At 43.7% G+C, this 26,825-nt stretch overlaps 1 protein-coding gene across 1 annotated transcript in view; it reads right to left on the bottom strand.

The window, feature by feature from the left end:
* TRIP11 (thyroid hormone receptor interactor 11) overlaps positions 1-26,825 on the bottom strand; it is a 105,688-nt gene that overhangs the window by 34,883 nt on the left and 43,980 nt on the right. The window contains exons 14-15 of the mRNA XM_073609680.1: positions 19,597-19,700; positions 9,145-9,244 (exon numbers count right to left, since the gene is read on the bottom strand). Coding sequence (XP_073465781.1) covers positions 9,145-9,244; positions 19,597-19,700 — 204 coding nt within the window. The remainder of the gene's footprint in view (positions 1-9,144; positions 9,245-19,596; positions 19,701-26,825) is intronic.

Here is a 26,825-nt window from a genome sequence, read left to right as displayed (position 1 = left end):
ACAAAATGCAGCAATTGCTTTTAATGGCAAGATGATATAATCTATATCAGTATGTACAACAGCTGCTTCACAGCCCTATAAAACAAAGACTATAAAAGCTTACAAAGTTAAAAGCAATCTAAGGGTTAAAAAAAAAAAACCCCTAGAGGTCTGACCATAAAACCAGCAGCACGCGCCCCTCATCCATCCGCTTCCAGTCAGTTTCCACAAAAATAATCCCGCACCTTGAAAAGATATTTGCAGCACAAGGCTGGTCAGGTTGGAAGACGGCGTCCGAGCACACATATTACTATAAAAAAAGCTCGCCTTTAAAACCCATTTTATGACCTAATTTCATGACAGGATGTCAAGCTTCACCACAGCGAGTGGAGACAAGTGCGTATCCATTTACCGCGCAAACCGCCGCCAAGATCTTATTAAGGGTAACAAAAAAAAAAAAAGTGTTTTTTCATTTAGTCTCGTAGGACAGACAACTTTTACAGCTGCTGGAAAATTAGCTGAGCGGTGATGTAAACAGGCGGCCATATTCAGAAGACCATTCTGGGGAACGAGAGGTTAACCCTTCTACGCATGTAGTTTTCCTTAAAGGGTCAGTCCCCCTCAGAAATGTCACTATTTGGTAGATATTGGAGCAGAAGATGCAAAGGAGGGCCAGGAATACCCAAAATTCCCCAAAGTAGACAGGCTGCTGGAAAAAGGGAACCATCACTCATCCATGCTCCTGGCACAGCACCTCAATGTTAAACTTTATGGTTCCAGACAACACATACAGAGGGTTCACCCAGACATGTTGCACTCAGATAGGAGAAAGTTGTAGACCGTTTGTGGGTGAAACGCGTCAGTACTATCAGGTTCTGGGTAGACCTTTTGTATATATTACAATAAAGTTTGACTAACGTCAAGGTCAGATTGGGGTTGCCTCAAACCTCTTGGTGCACCAAGAATCACTGCTCTCATCATTACCCCCAACTCCCCTGCAATCCAAAATGGCATTGCTTGTTAATCCTTTACATTTTTTTTCAACCTTTTGCTGCCCATGTAACAGATATGTGCGGCCGCAGAGAGGGCGGGCTTTAATACATATGCATCAGAGGTTTCTGATGAAAGCAGGCTCCCAGCACAGTGTCCGAGCTGTCAAAGATAGCTCATAGTTTCTAGTAATGATAAGAAGTTGGTGGGACTGGTTCCTGTTCACGTGACAATCAGTGGTCACATGACTGGGAAGACCTGTCCCCCACCACCCCTCTCGGGGCATAATACTCCAGTTAAAGGGTCCCCAAGGCTGGGAAGCAGTTACCTTTGTATGGTCCATCCTGCCTGCCATTCTCGCCTAGGTAAGGCGCCTTTACACATGGGGTGGGCTCCACTGGAGTCCATCTGCTCGGCGTGGAGTCGGTCTGCGGATCCCGCTGAGCAGGCGGATCCGCTCCGCTTATGCAGACACATCCCGCTCTCCTCTATGCCTACCACCTGTCTGTATAAACCCAACTGCTATCCGATCCAACTCACCAGATAAATCGGGAACGGCTCCCCCATCCGTTTGTTTTTAGCAGACAGGATCGGATGTCAGCGGGTGTCAATGGACACACGTCTGTCGACACTCACCAATCCATAGGAGTAGACTGAAGGGTCCAATCAGGTCCGTCTGAAAAACTGACAGGCGGACCTAAATCAGTCCGCCCGTGTGAAAGGGTCATTAGTAGAGGTGACAACGGCTTCTCTACTGTGAAGCCTCCTGCGACATGCACATCACATATCCCTAGATACTTCACGGTCCATTCACCAAGGCTGGAGAAGGGCAATTCCAACATCACATCATCGGGGGGATTGGGATGTGGGGCTGCCTGAATGAGGAAGAGACACCCAGCACCTGATGATCTCACAACAAACACGGCGGCACTGGATCCTGCTTGTGGAAGTGGTAGGAGAACGCTTGATTGGCTGCCCAAGTAAATATGTGAATTGTGCTCGCAAATTGATTGCCCCTTATTGGAGGTCTCCTCATATCCCGACTAAGAAGCAATGGGTAGAACAGGTGAATACTATGCTCATTCGTGAGAAAATAACGTACAAACACTGAAATGTTCCCAAAAAATATTTACTCAATGTGGCAACCTTGGCTAGATGTCCCAAACCTTGCACTAAATCAGTTAGTAATGAATAGACATCTTGAGGGCTGAAGCTCCATAGGGGGAGTTTGGTGACTAGTCAGCGCTTATCCCTATAAAGGACATTCTCTTTTTTTGTTTATTTTCTTTTGTTTGTATCTTAGATATGGTGTAATGTGCAATTTTCCTTTTTGCTGGTTACATTTGTACTTCATCCAAGACTTGCTCCTGTGTCTTAGTCAAAATCGATATTGGTCTTTTTTGATGCTCATTGCCAATTGTATTTTCAAGGATCATTGCATCGTACATGATGTACCTGTAGGATTCTCTACTTTTTTCTGATTTAAAAAAAAAAATGAATTGTGCACAACACTAACAAAATAGGTTAACGGAGTAAAAAAACAACAATATGGGGCAGGGAGGGGGGCTTGAGTTCCTCCTTAAATACCATTTTTAGGAATGGCATTTAAACCAGATACCCATTCCCCTACCTTAATGGCCACATTTATGTGGACTTTCCTTCAAATGACCGAGTTCAGGTATCTCCGGTGAAGGGTTCATTAACTGTATGTCATGCAAAGACATTGTAGACAATTGTGAACTTCCAGCCTTGTGGCAACAGTTTGGTGAAGACCTTTTTCTGTTCCACCATGAGGACATGGTTTGGCCACTTTGGTGTGGAGGAGCATGAGTGTCCTGCAGAGGACCCTGATCTCAACCCTTCTGAACACCTTCGGGAAGAATTGGAATGTCGATTGTGAGACAGGTCTGCTCATCCAACATCAGTACCTGATCCCACAAATGGCCAGAGTTTCCCACAAATTCTTGTGGAAAGCCTACCCAGAGGATTGGATGATGGTATAGCCACAAAAAGGGGATCAACTTCATATTGATGACCATGAATTTGTAATAGAGGTCAAACAAACTCATGGGTACGATGGTCAGGTGCCTACAAACATTTGGCCGTAGTGTGAAATTCCAACATTACCCAGACATATCTGTGTTGAAAAAAAAACAAAATGCATGTGAAAAGGATAAATGGAAATGTTGATTGCCATGAACGTTCCTGAAGGAGTTAATCATTAGAAGGTCTCAGCCCGTGGAATCCGGCACACCATGTCCGGCAGGCCCAGAGCGAGAGCACATTATGGAGCATTAATTCATTAATCTGCTCGCAAAATAAACATTTAGGTTATGGAATTTCCTGTCTAGCCAACCTAATGTGTTTGGAGTTCTCGAAGGTTTTTGTTCTAACATCAACACCGGGCCGGTTTATTCTCCCAGAGAAAACAATTAGCGCGTTATTAATCTACAAAACTCCATCTAATCTAATCCTTACAAATTTTTCAAAAATGGCAGGAAAGGGGGTGAGAGGGGGGGGGGGGATATGAAATATGATATTACAAGGAACGCGGCCAACTGCCAGAGCTGGTACAATTTGATTGAAGAACACCCAAACAAGGGACGGCAGAGTGCGCAAGAAAAGTCTGAGCGTAGCTGGCTCGGGCGCTCGCGGCATACGCTGCGGTTTAGAATATTAAGGAGATGATGATATGTTTGCCATCTGGGTTTCCATCCACAAATGTGTAATTCTTATTTAACCCAGACGAAGTCGATGAAAACGTTTTGGGGTTTCACGTTAGCAAAATGAATAACAGACCCGCATAGCGATGTGTAAACACGGCCCCATACAACGCGGGAACAAGGAAAGAATTGCTCATTTTACTAAAACAAAACCAAAACATTTTTTTCCACAAGACGTTTGACAGCATGCCGAAAATGTTCTGTGTGCAAAAGCATAAGATATGCACCAGTTCTTCATTAGAGGAGATGGACGAAATTGGGGGTGACCGTGCATTAGAGTCAATGGGGGAAGGTGACGTTACGGTGTCTTTTAAGCATGCAACGGGCCATAAATGACTCCTTAGGGTGAGGTGAAATTTCAAGAAATTATAACATTAAACACTAATCAGCTGTTTATCAACAAAGTCATGTGATCAGTAAAACAAAGAGTATTCCCGCGCTCACTAAAAATGTACAATAAAAATATATTTGGTTGCAGCAAACACCGACAGGGCTCAAACACAGCTCCAAAGAAGTACGCGTGTCGTCACAGTCACATGACTTCACTGATAAAGTCACGTAGCTGTGACGACACGCGTAATTGCACCGAAGATTGAACCTTCACAGTCACTATCACCTTTCTGCTAGATGCAAAAGTCACTGTTGTCAGAAGCAATTTTTTCAGCACTTTAATTCACTAGCACCTTTCTCTGAAGACACCATTCATCTATTTTGAACTGTTTTTTTACATTGTATATATTTCTTTGCTTCATTATTGATGTTTAAAGATCTACAATTTGGTTTTTTCTGCACTTTATTTATGGACATACCTTTGGTTTATAGAGATATTTTGCACAGTGAATTTCACTCACAGTCAATTTTTATGGGATTTTATATTTTGTATTTTACTCACTGTTGTAATTCAGGATATTGAGTGATGTGTTATATACGCAGCACTTTATTTGATCACGCCAGCATTTGTTTTGGAGCGCAGCACCATTTATTGGTTTACTCAAAGTCATGTGATCGTCGTGCTCTCATGATTGTCGATTATGCCTTGCTGATTGACCAGGCTTGGTTTATAAACAGAGCCATTTCACATAGAATCGGATTGTCACAGCTAGTGCTCTGTGTAATTAAGTTTTTTTTAGTTATGTGCTTAAGTATGACAACATACTCATTAACCCTAGAGACCTCAAGGTGAGGGGCCTGCCAATGAGACAGCTCCGGGGGTCACGGAAAGGTACGGAGCCTCCCTACTGGTTGAGACGGTGCCCGGCAAGGCGTGGGGGGGGGGCTCCCTACGGGTCCCGGCATGGCCATATATTAGATTGAGGGAGAGCAGACCTGCTCCAGAGTGCTGAAAGGCATAGTAACTTATATAAGGACTTCAAGTGTGAGGGGTTCTTAGAACCACTCTTTGTGACAAATATAAAATGGTGCACAGTATATACAATAGAGCATCAATGTAACAACAGAGGGAGAATATACACACTCCATGTAGACCGGGTCCCTGGCATGAAGTACACTCAGAACTACCCTACTGCAAGATAATCAATGAAATATCACGCAGACCTAAAGTCTGGTCTGCAACAGTCATCTGTCCATCATGATAACTCTGCATAGTAACAGTTTTTATTTAACCTCTTCCTACCCGCCGGCCGTCATATGATGTCCTTCACTTTGAGCGGGTACATCTGAATGATGGTTGCACCTACAGGTATCATTCAGATACCGGCTTTTTCAGCCGGCGATTCCCTACACCAGGGATATGCAATTAGCGGACCTCCAGCTGTTGCAGAACTACAAGTCCCATGAGGCATAGCAAGACTCTGACAGCCACAAGCATGACACCCAGAGGCATGATGGGAGTTGTAGTTTTGCAACAGCTGGAGGTCCGCTAATTGCATATCCCTGCCCTACACCACAAGAACGATCATAGTGGGCTGTTCTGCCGCTTGAGCTTTCTTACGGGTGGCGAGAAGGGACATCCCACCTCCCTCCGGTGAATCGGAGACAGGATCCACCGGGCCCCGGATGTTTACCATAGAGATTTCCGGCAGTCCAGAGGGTCGCCGGAGTCTCTATGATCAATTGGAGGCCGGGTGCGATGTTATGATGTCACGTCCAGCCTCCGCATTCAAAGAAACGGCTGGGAAGCCAAGATCGTTTTTTCTTTATTTTAATTTCAGGCTTCCCAGCCTAGAGGTGAGATGTGAGGTCTATTCCTATTACAAGGGATGTTTACATTCCTTGTAATAGGAATGAAAGTGATCAAAAAATATTTTTTTAAAAAGTATCAAGCTAAAAAAAAAAAAAAGTAAAATTAACAATTAAAAAAAAAAAAAAATAAAATAAAATTTTAAAGCGCCCCTGTCCCCGTGTGCTCATACGCAGAAGCGAACACATACGTGTCCCGCCCACATATAAAAACAGTATTCAAACCACACATGTGAGGTATTGCCACGAACGTTAGAGTGAGTAATAATTCTAGACCTCCTCTGTAACTCAAAACATGCAACCAGTGAAAAAAATTTAAAGCGTCGCCCATGGGGATTTTAAAGTACTAAACTGTGGCGCCATTTCATGAGCGTGTGCAATTTTGAAGCGTGACATGTTGGGTATCTATTTACTTGGCGTAACTTCATCTTTCACATTATGCAAAAAAAATATGCTAACTTTACTGGTTTTTTTAAGGCACAAAACTGTTATTAAAAAAAAAAAAAAAAAACGCGTTTGAAAACTTAAAACATTTCATATTCAAAAACTGCAGCGCACAACTCCACAGAACTCCAGGCAAACCACTATATACACACAGATGAAATAGCAGCTGTTTTACCTGCCAAAGATTTTGTGTCCATGCAATTCTGAGATTAACACTGCTCTGTCATACAGCACAGTCCAGCCTGGCAAGGGGAAGGAGGAGACCTGATTTTTCTCTGCTGCAGTTCAGTAACTTACAGGTCTTGTCCCTCCTCCAGCCTGTCATTGGACAGTGAAAAGAGAAGCAGCAGACTGATGAGCCAATTTCTCCATCATCCTGCTCTCTCCTCATATCAGCCTGTTCCTCACTCGCACATGCACACTGCAGCACAACAGACTGGCTTCTTGTTTTTCCTCTACCAGTCTGAGTTGTGTTGTACAGAGATTGCAAGATTCTGACACCAAGTCAAATTCAAGTACTAACACTGCTTGCATTAGAAAATTAAAAAAAAAAAGAAACGGCTGCACTCCAAGATGATGAATAGGAGTGATTTATTGATCCATCCAAGTGACACACCACAGGGAAAAACGACAATCAAGGCATCAAGGCAGACCTGTTTCACACAGTATCACGTGCTTAATCATTGCAATGATTAAGCACATGATACTGTGTGAAACAGGGCTGCCTTGATGCCTTGAATATTGTTTTTTCTGTGGTGTGTCACTTGGATGGATCAATAAAGCACTCCTATTCATCATCTTGGAGTGCAGCCGTTTCTTCCTTTTTGCAGTTTGTATGGCAGGCGAGCCGTGGCCAAGCACCCTTGAGGAGTCCTTCAAGTGATGTTCCTTGTTTCTTCCCATTTGCATTAGAACATTGAGAAAAGCTATGAATTTAAAAAAAAAGGACTCTATAGGCACACATGTTAAGATAAAAGTTTAGAATTTTAATTTGTGTGTGTATACTCATCTATTGTTTTTTACATGTTCATTAGATCTGTAAGCTCCTGAAGAAGCGCAATCGCGCATGCAACGGCATGTAGAGTGAAAATTTTCTTGTGACTCAACCACTCCATGCACCTTACCTCCTGTGGATAGTGCTACTGGTTATACTTCATCATACCTATCAGTTTCTAGATCAGGGATATGCAATTAGCGGACCTCCAACTGTTGCAGAACTACAAGTCCCATGAGGCATAGCAAGACTTTTACAGCCACAAGCATGACACCCAGAGGCAGAGGCATGATGGGACTTGTAGTTTTGCAACAGCTGGAGGTCCACCAATTGCATATCCCTGTCCTAGATCAAAACGCTATAATTGGAGGCGTTATTCGAGTCCTCAGGGTCAAACATTCTATGTCAGCATTTTATGATGTGTGATTTCTTTTATGTGTTGTACATGAATTTTTTTAACTTTATTTAATTAAAATTCTAAACTTTTATCTTAACATGTGTGCCTATGAAGTCCATTTTTGCAATTCCTAGCTTTTCTCATATAATATCGGGATGTTGGCATACTTTTATTAGTGTATCCACAAATGTCACCCTGTGAGGATACACGGTAAATTCATCTCTTTTTTTTTTTTATATGCCTTGGAACATTGCCTGGAGATCAGCTTTCATTAAACATACCTGCCCAGGTAGGAATGACAAAACTAAAGAAAGGGATGCATTTCATACACAAAAACCAAATCCAACTGTCGCTTTTACCCGTAAGGCAAAAACAGCTGCTGGGGATTCTCTCCTCCAAATATTCTTCTCCTTCATATCCATTAACTTTGAGATCCCATGAAAAAGTACCGCTCCAAGCCACCGTGTACATATTACCTGGCACCTCCAAGAATATAACAAGGTGCTGGTGCTCCAAATTTGTCTGCTTGGCACAATAATATCTGCCATCCAGCAAAAGAGAGCACAGAATGTCAGCCCCTCCCCCCCCTCCCGACATGTTTCACCCTCCCACAGGCATAATCCTCTACGATTAAGCCCTTGAGAGGGTGAAACGCGTCAATGGGGAGCGGCATGGGAGGAGCCTAGCTGAAGCCGATCTCTACATGAATCACTACTTGGATGACATTCTGCGTGCGGCTCTGCTTGGATGACATCTTTTAGACCACATGTGTGAAACACAAGGCCCACAGGCTGAACATGGCTGGGTAGGCCATTTCATGTGGCCCCCACACCTCTCCTGGAGTTGTGGCACCCTCCTCGTCTCCGCCACCCACCTTGACTCAGCAGTCAGCAGCAACAAGGGGGACAGTACTCCTCCACCAGATCCCGTGTCTCTCTGCACAGCCGCAGCAACCCCTCATCTCCGCCTCCCCTGGTCTCAGCATTCTGCAGACTCCGGCAGCTGACTGCAGCCTTCCTCTGGTCCTCCTCCAGACTCTGCACATTCTGCTTCCCCACAGCAGCGCAAGGTAAGGGGGGAGAGGGGGTTGAGGTGGAGGCAAGCACTGTGATGTAAGGGAGGGTGGGGGACTTTTGATGGTGTGGCACTCGGGACATCTAGTCTTACAGACAAAACTGGCCCTTTAGGCAACCATAACGCTGTTGCAGCCTGCGATGAAATGGAGTCTGACACCCCTGTCCTAGACCCATTAAGGCCTGGATCCACCAGGCTGCAATAACACTTCCAGCGTACTAAAATGATATGCAAAATTAGTGCCCGAGATGCCACCTTGGTATACCTCAAGTGCACTTTAAGATGCCTTATGTGTAATACTATTTTGCTGATCCGATTCGGCACAGACAACATGCTAAGCTCACCTTGTCTCTTGAGCTCCTCTATCTGCTCCTCTTTTAGGTCCAGCTGTTCGGTAAGTCGGGACGCCGATTCTAGCGCAGTGTTGGCTTCTTCTAATTGTTCCTACAAAAAGGAAAAAGAGGACATTTCAAATGTTGTCCTTCAATTTCTGTGTGCAGCGTACAGTCCATTATAAAAGTTCAAGTAGACGGAATGCCTAACTAGAAATGTTTTTTTTTGTACCAAATCTTGTATTTGATATACTAGATTATTTTTGCAAACATTTTGTAAAATGCTAATAAAAACGAAAAAAAAAAAATAAAGTAAATGAGAAGGCAAAAGTACAAAAAAACATTCCTATGGTACTTCAAAGATTGTGTAATATCACTCTTAGCTAAATTTTAAAAACTGCTTGCAAAATACCTCGACTTTATACATTTTTGGGCAGCCATGTGACTGCAGAACTTCAAGAGCTCCCTCTGCAGAGGGGCAGAGACCATCACAGAGCCCTAATGAGCCAAGGAGGAGGGGAGGGGCTATAGGGTGGTGCAGAGGTAGTGATGTCAATATCTTGTTCTACCTCATCCAACCAGAACACCTTTTGAATTCAAGAATTCAGAAATTTAATTAAGAAAAATGCCTCGGAAACATCCCCCTCTGTGGTTACTATGCAGCAGGGCAGCTGCCCGGCACAGGACCCAGAAAACCACAGAGAACACTGTAGTAGCGGTGTAGTAGTAGTAGTAACTACTACAGAGATATCCCTCTTCCACTGAGGTCCCACAGACATGGTATATATCATACTTACATTGGTAGAAGCTGGACCAATGCAACCAAGCAATAAAATCCATACCTGGAGTTTGGCTTTACCATTATTACCCACTTGCCCTCTGGAAGATTTACTCCCCTTCATGACCAGGCCATGTTTTGCGATATGGCACTGACAACTGTGCGGTCATGCAACGCTGTGCAAAAAATGAAATTAATGTCTTTTTTTTCCCCCACAAAGAGCTTTATTGTGGTGGTTTCGACCACCTCTGCGTTTATTTTTTGCATGGCACGTTCCAGGAGAATTCTTGTAATTCAAAGCACTCGCATATCAAAGCGAGTTTCCCCATAGAAGTCAAATGGAAACAAAGATAATTTGTTCCGCATTGACTTCTATTGCATGCAATACTGCATGTGGCCAGAGGTAGGGGGGGGGGGGGAGGCGTCGGAGAGTCGGAAATACTCGGGGACAGCTCGGCTGAACTTGGAAAGCCTCGGAAACTGAGTGTTTTCCAGTATTATCGATTGATTTCGAACAGCTCCGAACCGTTCCGAGTGTCCCCGGCGCCCCCGCACCTCTGGTCAAATGCGGTACTGCACACCCCATTAGCTTGAATTCTGCTCGTTTTGCGACACAACACTCGCAAACAGAGTCAGAATTTAAAAACAAAAAAAAAAAAGTTGCTCATCTTTTAGAACGCTCGTTAACCATGTTACTCGTAAACCAAGGTTCCACTGTAAATCTTCAATGTGGTTGAGGAAAGCTGCGCCCGGTCTGCAGTTAGTGCAAAGCAATCTGGTCTCCCCACTGACCATACATATAAGCAAAGAGTCCAGAGGATTGCTGCACTTAAAAACTTTGTTTATTTGTTCAAAGGTTTGTAAAGTTACATCTCAGAAAGTGTTCAAAAAGATTTCCGTTTGGGGCTCACATGCTGACGCCCTTCCTCAGATCTGAACACATCTAACATTTTGATCACAGACATTGCACTTTAACATTTTTCCAAAAAATTCACATATAGAATCAATCTATGGTTAATTCATTAGTACAATTGTATTCCTTTGTTCATTAATCATTTCAAACCACTGATAATACAAATAGTTAACCATGTAGAAACTCATCTCATTATTCACTAAGGAACCATCACATTGTCATTATGTAGAAAAAATATATACATATAAAAGGCATCATAATCTAAATATTCAAAAGGATACCATAAAATACTTTTATAAATAATGTATCATAAATCATACAAAGATCCAAATCTGTATTTAAACCTTTTGGAGTAATAGTATTAAGAAAATGTATCCAATGAGCCTCACGTTTTCTTAAAATTAGTTCACGTCCCCCCCTCTCTCCTATTTTTATTAATACCTTTCAATATATAATAATCCACACGGACATTTTATGGCATAAATCACATATGATGTTTGGCAGGTGTAGTGGCCCTTGATTGGAATATCAAAGCCTCTATGTGGGTGTGATATACTCTTTCCCTTTACAATGGAATTACATTGGATACATGATAGACGTGGAAATGATCCCAAATCTTTTGGTCCCAGAAAAGTTGTCCTGGGAATAAATGTCGCGTACACACGGTCGGACTTTTCGTCTACAAAAGTCCGACGGATGCCGACGGACTAAAGCCGGCTGACAATCCGATCGTGTGTGGGCTTCCCCGGACTTTCAGCGGACTTTTCCAGCCGCAAAATCTGACGGACTTTAGATTTGGAACCTGCTTCAAATCTTTACGTCGTAACTACGCCGGACCCAGAAATCCGCTCGTCTGTATGCTAGTTCGACAGACAAAAAACGACGCTAGGGCAGCTATTGGCTACAAACTTCCTTATTTTAGTCCGGTGTACGTCATCATCTACGAATCCGTCTGACTTTTGTGTGATCATATGTAGGCAAGCCGGTTCATTATAAAGTCTGCCGCAAGTCCGCCAAAAGTCCGAAAGTTTGTTTGGGCTGTCGGACTTTTGTAGCCGAAAAGAGGGGAAAATTGATCGGATCTTACCAATCGATCTCTCAAAATCCTACCCTTTCTATATGAGGGTAATGGTAGACTCCAGAATTCTTCTATAGTGGGATAAACTTTCCCTCAATGAATTCCAGTGTTTCTTAATTATATTGATCACGATATGTGAAAACTGATGAAATTGTGTAACAAAAAGGTAATCTTTTCGTGTGTTTTTTGTTTGTACTAATCTTGTTTAGATTTAAATGTTCCCTTTTTTATTGATGCTTCAGGATAATTTCTGTTGATTAGTTTAGTTTCCATTTCTTTTAAACTCTCTTCAGGACGTTGCGGATCACTAACTATTCTCTGATCCCTCATTAGTTGGCTTTTAGGAATAGAATTAAAAACAGACTGAGGGTGAAAACTGCCAAAATGTAACAATTGGTTGCGATCTGTACTTTTAACATAGAGATCGCTATCAATTTTCATCTGGTTGGTTTTCAACGTGGTGTCCAGGAAGGAAATTTCTGTTACACTGTACACCATATTGAATTTCAAACCAGGAATAAGATAATTCAAATATTTATCAAACAATAATAGGGTTCAAATGTCGCCACCCCACACAGCAAACACATCGTCCACAAATCTGTACCTTCCCTGGCAGTTTTCCAGAAAGATTTTATTATATATATATATATATATATATATATATATATATATATATATATATATATATATATATATATATATATAAAGGACATTTTAATCATGTTCATAAATGTGTTTGCGTATCGTATGGGGGTGCGACATTGGAACCCATTGCTGCCCCTTTAATCTGTAAATAATGCCAGTTTTACATAGTGTCTGTGTGGCCGTGCCCGCGGGACCTGCAGACTTGATGTCCGCTAGTGTCCCGGCGATCGTGTCACGAAGTCGCAGAAAGGGGAGATGCCCATGTAGACAAGGCATTTCCGTATTCGCCGCAAGATCATTTTTTTTTTTTTGGTGGCGGGAAAGGGGCCCCTGCCGGCGGAGGCGATCGGGTCCTTCTCCATGTGTGGTATGGAGCTGAGTGAGGGGAAGATGGCCCCCACCTGTCTCCATACCATTGCACAGGGAAAGCGACATCAAAACGTCACTATGTAGACAAGGCATTTCCCTGTTCTGGTTTGTGACATGACAGATCTACTGCTCCCTGTGATCGGAAGCAGTGATCGCTGTCATGTCTAAGGTAGCTCACCCCCCCCCCCCCCCCCCACAGTTAGAATCACTCCCTAGGACACACTTAACCCCTTGATCGCCCCCTAGTGTTTAACCCCTTTCCTTTCCTGTCAGTGTCATTTACACAGTAATCGGTGCATTTTTATAGCACTGATCGCTGTATAAATAACAATGGTCCCAAAATAGTGTCAAAAGTGTCCGATGTGTCCGCCATAATGTCACAGTCACGATAGAAATCGCAGATCGCCACCATTACTAATATAAAAAAAAATTAATAATAGAAATGCCATAAAACGATCCCCTATTCTGTAGCTAACTTTTGCGCAAACCAATCAATATACGCTTATTGCGATATTTTTTTTTTTTTTTACCAAAAAATATATAGAAGAAGAATACATATCGGCCTAAACTGAGAAAAAAAAAAATAGTGTTTTTTTTTATATATTTTTGGCGGATAAAAAACCCAGAGGTGATCAAATACCAACAAATGAAAGCTATTTTTTTAATATATTTTTTGGGGGATGTTTATTATAGCAAAAAGTAAAAAATATTGCTTTTTTTTCAAAATTGTCGCTCTTTTTTTGTTTATAGCGCAGAAAATAAAAACCGCAGAGGTGATCAAATACCACCAAGAGAAAGCTCTATTTGTGGGAAAAAAGGACATCAATTTTGTTTGGGTGCAACGTCGCAGTGTGGCGATCTCCCCCCGCTGTGCTATTGCATTCTGACAGGGGGACTGCCCCCCCCCACCACCACTACCCCCATCAGAACACACCGGCTCTCAGCCATTGGCTGCCAGTGCAGATTGGATGCCAGTTTTCCAGCATGCTCATTCGACATAAGCCGGTTGTAAGATTGGCTTCTGTTGAACAGACAACTGTACACACGGGCCTAAAGTCATCCGGTTCCTGCCAAACCAGCTGTTTTTTGCCCATGTGTACCCATCCTTTGATGATGTCACACTTCAGATATACAGCTATGAGGCTACAGGACAGGAGTGCCTAGGCACACTCACATACCAGGAAATGTACTGTTAATATTCAGAAGGAACTGAAGACGTTATACGTCGGCTGTTTGAAGAGGAATACCGTTGTGATGGCAGCAGCTAGCTACCATAACCCCGGTATCCTCTTTTTCAGCGGGCGGTCCGCTTTCAGATAAAAGTGGTCTCTGCGGCGTATTCGCCGCAAGATCTTTTTTTTTTTGGTGGCGGGAAAGGGGCCCCTTATCCCGCCCCATTCTGATGCCCTCTGCCGCTTACCGGAGCCGCCGGCAGCGGCGGAGGCGATCGGGTCCTTCTCCATGTGTGGTATGGAGCTGAGTGAGGGGAAGATGGCCCCCACCCGTCTCCATACCATTGCAGAGGGAAAGCGACATCAAAACGTCACTTCCGCCCATAGCTCTTAAAAGGGACACTTTTTTTTTTTTTTAAATGACAAAATTTCTTTTTATTTTTTTTTTATTGCATTTTAGTGTAATATGAGATCTGATGTCTTTTTGACCCCAGATCTCACATTTAAGAGGTCCTGTCATGCTTTTTTCCTATTACAGGGATGTTTACATATAGGAATAAAAGTGACATTTTTTTTTTTTTTTTAAAGAACAGTGTAAAAACTAAAAAGTAAAATAAATAAGAAAAAAAAAATTAACACGTCCCATCGAGCTCGCGTGCAGAAGCGAACGCATACATGAGTAGCGCCTGCATACGTAAACGGTGTTCAAACCACACATGTGAGGTATCACCGCGATCATTCGAGCGAGAGCAATAATTCTAGCACTAGACCTCCTCTGTAACTCAAAACATGCAACCTGTAGAGTTTTTTTAAACGTCGGGTAAAAGTTTGCTGCCATTCCACGAGCGGGCGCAATTTTGAAGCGTGACATGTTGGGTATCAATTTACTTGGCGTAACATTATCTTTCACAATATGAAAAAAAAAATTGGGCTAACTTTACTGTTGTCTTATTTTTTTATTAAAAAAAGTGATTTTTTTCCTAAAAAAGTGCGCTTGTAAGACTGCTGCGCAAATACGGTGTGACGAAAAGTATTGCAATTACCACCATTTTATTCTCTAGGGTGTTAGAAAAAAAATATAATGTTTGGGGGTTCTAAGTAATTTTCTAGCAAAAAAACTGTTTTAAACCAGTAAACACCAAATCTCAAAACGAGGCTCAGTCCTTAAGTGGTTAAGGAGCATTGCATAACAAAGGAGAGCAAAATTCCAGAATTCAGACAACAGCAATTACAGAGACATGACACAGGAGGGGGGCGGCAATTTGGCTTCACATTGGCAGATCTTTGCAACAAAATCCTTTGCTTAAAACACTTGAGATGTTGAAACCGTTTTTTTTGTTTTTTTTTTCTAGATCAAGAAAATTTTTATTGAGAAGAATCCTGAAAGTCGTTCAGTTTTCCACATCGTGTCAAAGAAATAGAAAGAACAGCAGATAGGAAACAAAACAAACGTGACTTATGGTGCTCTGTGGAGCTGAAATGTGGCCTACAATCAAAATTTGTTACAAACATGAGACGCATGAGAACTGCCAACCAAGCTTTGGAGTACAGAAGTGTAATATTCAGTGAAAATAGTTTTCTTTTTTTTTAGCAAAAAAAAAAAACACTAAGAAAAAAGAAGGAGGAGGCGGTTTATAGTGTACTTGCCTGCTCTGTGCAATGATAATGCAAAGAGCTGCCGCTTACTTCCTTTTCTTGAGTCCCACGTCGGCACTGTCTGCTCCCCCTTTCTTGCAGGTGCCCCCTTCTCAGCAAACTGCGTGCTGGGGCGGCATTTGTGAGGGCTCCTATCTGAGCCAGGTCACATACATCCATAGACACACACAGCACGGCTCAGCCACGCCCCCCCCCACTTACTCCTGGCAGGATTTGACTGACAGCAGGAAAAGCCAATCGCTCCTACTGCTCTCAGTGTCTCCTGTGAGACTTGGAGAGAGCAGTGCTGCTGCAGCCGGGGACTGTGCTGGATCATGAGAGATGGCAGGTAGGCGTTTTAGGGATGGGGAGAACAGTTAGAGGGGTGTTTTTTTACTTTAATGCAGGGAAAGCATTAGAGCCCATTCACACAGGGACGACTTGTCAGGCGACCTAGTCGCCTGACAAGTCGCCTCCCGTTCTGTGCTATGGAACCGTTCTAAGGTGAGCGACGCAAGTCGCTCCGACTTAGAAAAAGGTTCCTGTACGACTTCGGGGGCGACTTGGGGCGACTTGCATAGACTTCTATACAGAAGTCATTTTGCAAGTCGCCCGGGCAGTCGTTTGCAGGTCGCCTCGCTGAAGCGACCTGCAAGTCGTGTTGCCCCTGTGTGAATGGGGTCTTAAGGAGAAAAAAAACCCCACAAAAACAAAAAAACACTGTTGCTGTTACCACTCCCGCTGGCCCTGGGTACTTCCATCTTTGGCTCCTCCTCTTCAGCAATGACATCACTCATGCGCATGCACATGGGAGTATCACAATAGCACACAGCAACTTCCATAAATGTGTCGCTATGCTCACCCTGCATCACAAGTGACGTCACGTCTGCCCCCCTGCTGCATTCGGATTCCTTCGGTATTCCAGCTGAGGCCGCTCTGTGGGTAGCCCCTGTACCTTCAACCCTTACGCAATGGAAACTTGATGCCCTGAGAGTGGTGGACATTGATGAGCATTATGGGGGGCACAGTGGTGTAAGTGGGTAGCACTCTCGCCTAGCAGTAAAAAGGGTCGCTGGTTCGAATCCCAACCATGACAATACCTGCCTGGATGATGTGGGATCCTCCCCTCAAAGAGGGGCTTAAACCAGAGTGCTTGTGTCTCATTACCTCCAGGAAGAGAAGAGCCCCAGGTGGTACAAAAATAACTGACGCATTTCGCACTTACGCCAAGTGCTTACTCATAGCTATGAGTAAGCACTTGGTGTAAGTGCGAAACGCGTCAGCTGTTTTTGTACCACCCCACAGTCGTGTTCTGTGTACCCCATGATCCTGTATTTTGAATAAAAAGACGGATTTATCCATTCCGGTGTGCGGCTGTCCAGGTCTTCTTCTTTTCTTCTACTGCCTGCCTGGAGTTTGTATGTTCTCCCTGTGCCTGTGTGGGTTTCCCCCGGGTACTCCGGTTTCCTCCCACACTACAAAGACATGCTGGTAGGTTAATTGGCTTCTGTCTAAATTGGCCCTAGTATATGAATTGAGTTGGGGACCTTAGATTGTAAGCTCATTGAGGGTAGGGACCGATGTGAATGTACAATGTATATGTAAAGTGCTGCGTAAATTGACGGCGCTATACAAGTACCTTAAATAATAAATAATAATTTCCTTACTGTTTTCTTGTGAGTTGCTATAATAGCACAAAATATCAAATTTTTAAATGGGAGTAAAATAGGAATATGTGCAGAGTTCAAATAAAAAAGGGGGAGGCTACAAACGTTCAGTCGCAATTGTTGCTATCGACTCCACCCAACATGTTTCATCTAGGACATCATCTGGTGATGAAGTCTTATTAGACGAAAACACGTCAGGTCGAGTTTTACCCATGTCATTGCATTGTGGAATACTTTAGTGATCATGTTCTGGAGAGGTCTTGATGAAAAAACCCTTGAGAATGACATGGTCATATTTACTTCTGGAATGACATGATGTCAGATCCCTAAAGTTACTCCATAGACCACTATCTTGGAGATATCCAGCTTCCCATGCCTGTTTGACTCAGTGCTGCCAGCATTGGAGTCCATTTACATCAGTAAGCGTGTTCAATCTCTCCTATGGGTAGTGGAAGCACGTGCTGTGGTGACGCTTTTAGTGGACATCTGTGGTCTCTAATAGCAACAATTGGGACTGAAAATCTGTAGCCTCCCCTTTTTAATTTGGACTTTTTGTTGCACATATTCATTTGTTTGCACTTTTTATATGCAATCAATAGTTAATAATTGCATTTTATATGAATATGAATTTACTTTACACGTGTGTTTACAATCTTCACTTTACGTCAGATACAGCGCAAAACTTATTTTTTTTATATGTCATTGTACAATAGGCTGGGCAGGAACCGGTTAAGCAAACCTTGCCAAACTTTTTTAGATTTTGGAGAATTGCTTTTGCAAGTATAAGGTAGACTTTCTAGATGTTGGATAGAAATGTTATCATCCATCAAGAGATGGGTAAGGAGGTTGGGGAAGGAAGTATATACAGGTTTCTAATGCTCCAGGTCTGACCAATAAAGGGGTGTAAATATAGGCAGTCCCCGAGTTACGAACAACCCTCAACGCCGACCGCTTGTGCTCCATGCTGGTCCTGGATACCTCCTATCCTGCAGTGCCGGACACATCCCACACTGCAGTACTACATGTACTGCATGGCCAGAAGAGCCCCAGATAACATAACTGCATGCCCAGAAGCACCCAGAACATCCCACATCCCTGCACAGGCTGAAGTTGCACTTAAAAATGCACTGTTCCAACTTACACACAAATTCCACTTAAGAACAAACCTACAGTCCCCTATTGTGTTTGTAACCCGGGGACTGTCTGTATAGGGTTCTAATGACCGCTAGCTCTACATGTGGATCATCATCGGGAAGTGCCAGTAATCCCAGAACACCCATCATTCAAATTAGGAGAGCAAAGAATATTTAATGCATGATTGAGAATATCAAACATCCTGCAAGCTAGGCAACTTCAAAACAAGAGGTAAGTGCCGACTAGCTGGAAAGTATGCTGGGGAACTTTTGTATTTCCCTATTCATATGTAGCATACATATGGTACACTGATCTAACACTTTGGGGGGGGGGGGGGTGTCCTCCTACCTGCAGACAAACAAGATAGAAGCAGGATCTCCCAGTCTATGGATAGTGTAGGACCCACTAATCATGGGGTACTTTGTCGCAGTAAGTGGGCTTAAAGTGGAGTTGCACCCACTTTTACAACTCTTCAGCATCCCTCACTAAACTGTGCACTGTAAACGAATTGGATATTTTTTTCTCAGCACCTACTGTATATCTGCTGTATTCATTTTTCACTTCCTCCTCCCTGGCCGCGGCACATTGCATCATTTCCTGTTTGAAATGCCTTCTGGGAAGGGGCGGCAACTTCCTCTGACACTGCCGTTGCTATGGAAACCTGAGCTGAAACCTATTACACTGCTTGTGCTGCACTGAGCATGTACGAGATCTGCAAGGATGAGATCCAGGAAGAAATACAGTCTGGCTTCAGCTGCCCACACTTAAGATGGCCACGGCCTGCTGTAAGTTTATAAAATAACAAACTAATGCTATAAACTAACAAAACAGACCTTAGTTTACAAACTAACTTTACTAGAATATATTAAGCTTGTGTATTATAGGGGTATTTTTATTTAAAAAGTATAATTTCGGCCGGAACACCACTTTTAGCACCATATAGCAATATAGTGTGACCAAATCCCCATATTTTTTGATAATGATTTTTGAAAATGTCTAGGGGTTTTAAATAAGCCTTGCAGGAGGTAAATGTTTTTTTTGCATGTGTGCGCTGTAATATTTTGTTCTCCTACCTGCAGAGACACCACTCTATCTTCCATCCTTTCCACCTTCTGTCGTAGCTCCGTGTTTTGTCTCCTGTGTTTGTCCAGCTCTGCGGAGTACATGGCCTTCTCCTCTGTGGAGGGAATTCAGAACATATTTTTCACAAATTAGATAAAATAATGGGATTTTTATACTTGCTGTAAAATTCATTATGCGGCATTCAAAGAAGGACACAGGTTCTTCCTGCTCTGTTTATGATCATGCTCTTGGTATTGCTTTGCCTTAAAGTGGATGTAAACCCAAAAATGTTTTTTTTTTTTTTTTTTTTTTTTTTATGTCATAATGTAGAGTATAAGATTTCCTATCATTTGAGCCCAGTCTTGCCACACAGAGTTAATCCATCTCTGAGCAATCCTCTTTTATTGTTCAGTGAGATAAATCTTGACAAACAGAGAAAAACTTTGTCAAATCCTCCCCCTTGCTGTGAATGACAGGTGATTTACATCTCGTGCACTAGCCAAAGACACAGGCATTATTTTTTAATTCCCTCCCCCACTCCTTTCTTCAGCAGCTCTGCAAGGATTGGCTGTTCCACACCTCAGCATGATTTGCCATGCTGAAGTTTCTTTCCTGTCTTTTCACTGGATGTTAGAGATCATAGCAGAAGTTCAGTGTAAGAAATACACAGGAGAAAATGCATATTGACAAGGGGAGTGTAGAGGTGGGCGGGGAGTCTACTGACATCACGACTCCACCCACCGAGCTCCAGACAACAGACCCACCCACAAAATCTGCAGTTTTTCGGGTCTCATAACAGACAGAGGGGAGACATTTGGCAGGTAAAGATATATGCAGGAGGCATGTATATCCTTATAGATAACCCCTATGGCAGTAGTTTAGAAAGGATGACATGGGGTTTACATCCACTTTAAAGCTGAGGCATGTTGGTAGCAAGAGGGGTTATACTGGGTCGGGACACACATTTTGTGCGTTTGCCATTGTCTAGTGCTTCTGTAGAAGGTAGTATAACCCAAGAGAAGAAAGGGTGCTGCTCACCAACCCAGTGCATTAGTATGTAGATGAATGTGGCCTCAGCCAGCGTCGTCCCAGCCCCGACATGTTTCGCCCTGCTCATGGCTGGAGCGGTGCTGGCTGAGGCCACATTCATCTATATACTAATGCACTGGGTTGGTGAGCAGCGCCAAGAGCTGCACGATTAATCGTTAAAAGATCGCGATCTTGATTCGACCCTCTTAATCCAGCATTTCTACGATTCACGTACTAAACATTTGCATGAGTATCGGTACTTGTGCAAATGCTGATACCTGAAACCGATACTTTCAGGCTCAGTTCTTTGATCTGACAGCGGGATTCACCCACTGACAGCTGAAATGTGAAAATAAAAAAAGCCGGCAACCATCTGCTTTTTTAAGCAGCGGGGGCCAGTTGCTTAACAACTGACTCATTAAGCTGTCAGAACCCCTGCTGTCAACAACATTGCTCAGCCTCTGAAAGACAGATAAAAAGGAAACAATGTATCTTCTTATCTGTCCTTCTGTTTATTCATTTACAGATCAAAAGGGATGAACTTTGGTCTGCAAATGAAGCCAGTTTAAAACAACCTTGTCAAGTAGAAAAAAAAAAAAAAAAAAAAGTATGTTGGTCTTTATTAAAATTGTTCTTCTGTTTAACCCCCTATTAACCCTTAGTTTACGCTAATCAGCCTTATTAACTCCTTCTCCTCTTCCATTTAATTATTATTTTCCTGCTAATTATTTTTATTTTTTTTTAATTTACTTCCATTTTATAAGCATTGATGAACTTTTTCTTTGTTTGCTTTGTTCATTAAAGCGGTGTTCCGCCCCCAAAAAAAATTAAAAGCCAGCAGCTGCTGGCTTTTAACAATAGGACACTTACCTGTCCTGGAGTCCAGCGATGTCGGCACCGCAGCTGATGTTTCCATCAGTTGCCGGGTGGTGCCGCCTCCATTGCGGGTAAGAGTACCCGGCAGTGTAGCCTTACGGCTTCATGCCGGGAACCCTACTGCGCATGCGTGAGGCCCCACTCCTCTCTCCTACTGGCCCAGCGACAGGGACAGAAGGAGGGAGTACCGCGGTGATGTCACGGGCCGCGGCCCGGACTCATGGAAGTGGGAACAGGATACCCTCCCCCCTGAAAGATGACAATTGTGGCACCGGAGGGGGAGAGGAGACAAATGAGTGGAAGTTCCACTTTTGGGTGGCACTCCGCTTTAATATTTTTACACCTTTAACACATAATTTACTGACCCTAATATAAAACTTAACGGTCATTTTTTTAAATTTCTTTACACATTACATTATTTTTCATTACATTTCTTGAAATTGGATTGAAGCAAAGAGTATTATATCTTATTTTATTACCATCTTGTTCGATAACCTAATGTTCAGGGGTTGTAAATCCCTAAAATAAAAAAGTTCTTCAGAATCGTGATCTTTAGTCTAAGCAAAAAAATAAAATAAATTGCGATTCTCATTTTATCGAGAATCACGCAGCTCTAGCGGCACCCTTTCTTCTCTTTGATAATCCTCTTATACCTCTTAATGGTGCACCATGCCAGCTCGCTATACTGCACCAGGCAATGGGGGGGGGGGGGGGGGGATCTCTGTCTCAGCTTAGAACGGCACTTCAAGTATCATTTGGATCACAGGCAGTATAACCCAACTGTATCTGAGAAAACATATATTTCTCTATTGTTCGTTGAGGCACACAGCTTAACTTTGTCATGGCTGGGTTTTATGCTGCCACTGTCAGTAGCAGGACGCTAGGTGCAACTTAAAACTAAAAGCACGCCCTCTGGTGGTGGCCAAACCCTCTATCCGCAAAGCAGGATTCAGTGCTTGCCTGGAGTCTTAAGAGGATGCAGAGAGTTTTCTCCTTTTTACAGATGGAACTTCAAAAAGCAGTCAAGCTGTGATGTGTGCAACACCAACAGGCCCACACTGACAACAGCACAAGGGACCGCCTGCTGCTCAAACAGCCATCCGAACAACCTTATGCTTCAAAGCTTGCATCAGATGAGGCCTAAACCAGGGTGGATATGATTTAAATCAAGTTAATTTAAATCACTAGTAAAAAGGCTGGATTTAACCGCTTCAGCCCCGGAAGGTTTTACCCCCTTCCTGACCAGAGCACTTTTTGCGATTCGGCACTGCGTCGCTTTAACTGACAACTGCGCGGTTGTGCGACGTTGCACCCAAATAAAATTGACGTCCTTTTTTCCCCACAAATAGAGCTTTCTTTTGGTGCTATTTGATCACTTCTGCAGTTTTTATTTTTTGCGCTATAAACAAAAAAAGAGCGACAATCTTGAAAAAAAAAATGCATTTTTTTTTACTTTTTGCTATAATAAATATCCCCCCAAAATATATATAAAAACATTTTTTTCCTCAGTTTAGGCCGATATGTATTCTTCTACATATTTTTGGTAAAAAAAAAAAAAAATATTGCAATAAGCGTATATTGATTGGTTTGCGCAAAATGTATAGAGTCTACAAAATAGGGGATAGATTTATAGTATTTTTTTTTTTTCATTAGTAATGGCGGCGATCTGCGATTTTTATCAGGACTGCGACATTATGGCGGACACATCGGACACTTTTGACACTATTTTGGGACCATTGTCATTTATACAGACTCAGCAGGGGGCTACAATGTTGCATGACCGCGCAATTGCCAATTAAAGTACGGCAGTGCTACATAGAGAAAAATGCCCTGGTCATGAAGGGGGTAAAATCTTTTGGAGCGTAAGTGTTGAATGCTGGTAAGCACAAGAAGCACTTAGCAGCCCAGCGACCACAGCGAAATGTGGATCCCGATACTCTAGTAGCGTGTCCCTTTACAGGAAAGGGTAGGACCTGATCCTCAAGAACAGGGATCTCCAATCTTTTTAAACAAAGGGCCAGTTTACTGTCCTTCAGACTTAAGGGGGGGCCGGACTGTGGACAGGGAAGTAAATAATGCCCCATCTTTGGTACTAGGGGGAGAAATACTGCCCCATTGATAGAGTCAGTGGAATGAATAGTGCCTGATTGGTGTCAATGGCAGGAATAGTGGCTCAAGGGCCAAGAAAATCAAGCAAAGGGCCACACCTTGCCCCCAGGCCGCAGTTTGGAGACCACTGCTCAAGAACATAAGCCTAAATAATGGTCTGTGAGCCACAGGAGCGAAAAAGTCAGTCTCTCACAGAAGCCGTGGCGGCATGGTAAACCAGCACAATCTACATCCAGGTAATGACTGGGATATGTGTAATGATATCATCCTGATGAACTGTAGCCAGACAGAGATAGAAGCAGTGCTGGTGCAAGGATTTTTGACACCCTAGGCAAGTGATGGCGAACCTTGGCACCCCAGAGGTTTTGGAACTACATTTCCCATGATGCTCAACTACACTAAAGAGTGCATGAGCATCATGGGAAATGTAGTTCCAAAACCAATAGGGTGACAATGTTCACCATCCCTGCCCTAGGCGAACCTTCATTTTGCCGCCCCCACCCCTTTGCCCTGCCCATGTATGCATAGTTACATAATTAGTAAGGTTGAATAAAGACACCAGTCCATCCAGTTCAACCCAAGTGAGTGTGGGTGCGTGTCTACAATTATCCCTATTTTTATTTAAAGGTACCCATATAGCGCAGTCAATTTACACAGCGCTCCACATATATCGCTCACTCACATCAGTCCCTACCCTCAAGGAGCCCACAATCCAAGGTCCCCAACTCACATTCATATACCAGGGCCATTTTTTTTGGACAGAAACCAATTAACCTATGCGATGAAGGTGGCGACCTAACATCACGCAGCGCATGTCAACGCGCAAAAAAGAACGCATATCAGCGCAGAAATGTTCCAGCAGTACACTGGGTGAAGAAAAGAGCTCCCAGTACTACAGATCCCAGCATGTCCGGACAGCTATGACATTGTCAGCCATGGTCACCCCAGGATGGTGCTGGAAATGAATGGAAGGAAGGTTTCCCATCTGCCATGTACTATACAGGGAGGGGGGGGGGGGGGGGCTCACTTTGTCCCATTCCTCGGTAGCCTGGTACAGCCCCGTGTCCTTCTGCTCTGCCCTGTCCTCCTTTCGCCTGTCTCTGCCAACATTGGCCACCGCCGCCGGGAACACCGAGCACAGCCAGGGAGGCGTCAGAGGACCAGCGACATGAGAGGGGCTCGCCTATGTCTACTTCCACACAGCGCTGCCACCTGGTGGTGTATTAGTAAAGGCGCGGAGAGTGCAGTGATAGTGAGTGAGTTCTATCACAAACCAGTGCAATGACCAAACATCCTGTACATTACGACGTCCGGGTGCCGCGGCTGTACAGGACATCGCTGTGTCAGGCAGCCCGCTTCCACTGAGCCTGCACTCGGTGCGGGTTGCACCGCACTGTTTACAGGTGGCGCCGTGCTGGCAGCGCCCCTGACTGATATGCGTTCTAGGTCAGCGTCTACCTCGCATATTGGTAGCGCCGGTCCTGGATAGAAGAACCATGCCTTGGTTGAGGTGGGAGACTGAAATGGACCTTCAGAAGAAAGGATGCTTTAGGCCTCAGCACCACCCTGCCCAGGATGCCAATTCAGACACTCGCCTCACAGAGGTGATGGCAACACGAAACACGGGGAAGATCATTGATCGTTTCTAACCGTGGTCAGTGAAGTGCCAAGACAACGAAATTCAGATACCGTGTAGTCACAGAGGAGAGGGCAAGGGAAGACTCCCTGCTAAAAAGCGTCTTAAAGAGCGAGCCAGCGCTTTTTGGAACAAGATAGCCAGTGCCGAGATCCGGCCTCTGAGGTACTATGAGCTCCCTACCAGGATTTGTCCCACAGAGAATTCCCTGGGGTCACATTTTCTAGGCTTACACCAAGCCATCCATGTGTATTGATAGTTTTGCAAGTAGATGACTTCTAAGCCCTCTGCATCTTGAATGTACACTGCATCTGGAAAGTATTTACGGCGCTTCACTTTTTCCACATTTTGTTGTGTTACAGTCTTCTTCCAAAATGGAATAAATTCATTATTTTCCTCAAACTTCTACAAACAATACCCCATAATGACAACGTGAAAGAAGTTTGTTTGAAATCTTTGCAAATTTATAAAAATATAAAAAATCCCATGTACAGAAGTATTCACAGCCTTTGCCATGACACTCAAAATTGAGCTCAGGTGCCTCCTGTTTCCACTGATCATCCTTGAGATGTTTCTACAACTTGATTGGAGTCTACCTGTGATAAATTCAGTGGATTGGACATGATTTGGAAAGGCACACACCTGTCTATATAAAGGTACCACAGTTAACAGTGCATGTCAGAGCACAAACCAAGCCATGAAGTCTAAGGAATTGTCTGTAGACCCCCGAGACAGGATTATATGGAGGCATGGATCTGGGGAAGGGTACAGAAAAAGGTCTGCAGCTTTGAAGGTCCCATGGGGTAACAGTCCTGCTGTCTCAGGTGCTTCCAGCTCACACTTCACCAACTGTTCCTTTGCCACCGGCAGTGCCCCCCCTGAAGGGCCTGACAATGGTGGCCCCATTATGTCATCCTTGAAGTTTTTTTTTGGATCTGTCAGGTTTTGGGCTCCTCCTCGGCTCTATTCTGGGGGGATTTCACTGTAGTCAGGCAGGAATTTATGGGCCAAATAGCAACCTTGATCACTGAGTTTAAGCAGAGGTCACAGGCGTGTCTTTGCTTTCCCCTGCAGAATCCCTATCTGATCTTGTCTGCAGCCTCTGAGCCTTTGCTTGCTGAGACTGTCTGATGCTGGGTCTCTTAAGTGATTAACGAACAAAGCTACATCTGAGGAGTCTCGGGCCTCTGCCATTACTAAAAGACCAAGAAGACAATTGGTAACACACTATGCCGAGAAGGACTGAAATCCTGTAGCGCCTGCAACGTCCCCCTGATCAAGAAAGCCCATGTACAGGCCCGTCTGAAGTTTGCTAATGAACATCTGAATGATTCAGAGGAGAACTGGGTGAAAGTGTTGTGGTCAGATGAGACCAAAATCGAGCTCTTTGGTATCAACTCAACTCGCCGTGTTTGGAGGAGGAGGAATGCTGCCTATGACCCCAAGAACACCATCCCCACCGTCAAACATGGAGGTGGAAACATTATGCTTTGGGGGTGTTCTTCTGCTAAGGGGACAGGACAACTTCACTGCATCAAAAGGACGATGAATGGGGCCATGTACCGTGAAATCTTGGGTGAGAACCTCCTT

The sequence above is a fragment of the Aquarana catesbeiana genome, linkage group LG13 (genome assembly GCF_042186555.1).
Source record: "Aquarana catesbeiana isolate 2022-GZ linkage group LG13, ASM4218655v1, whole genome shotgun sequence".
Lineage (NCBI taxonomy): Eukaryota > Metazoa > Chordata > Amphibia > Anura > Ranidae > Aquarana > Aquarana catesbeiana.
The sequence above is the reverse complement of the archived record's forward strand: the minus strand, read 5'-3'. Positions and strand labels throughout refer to the sequence as shown.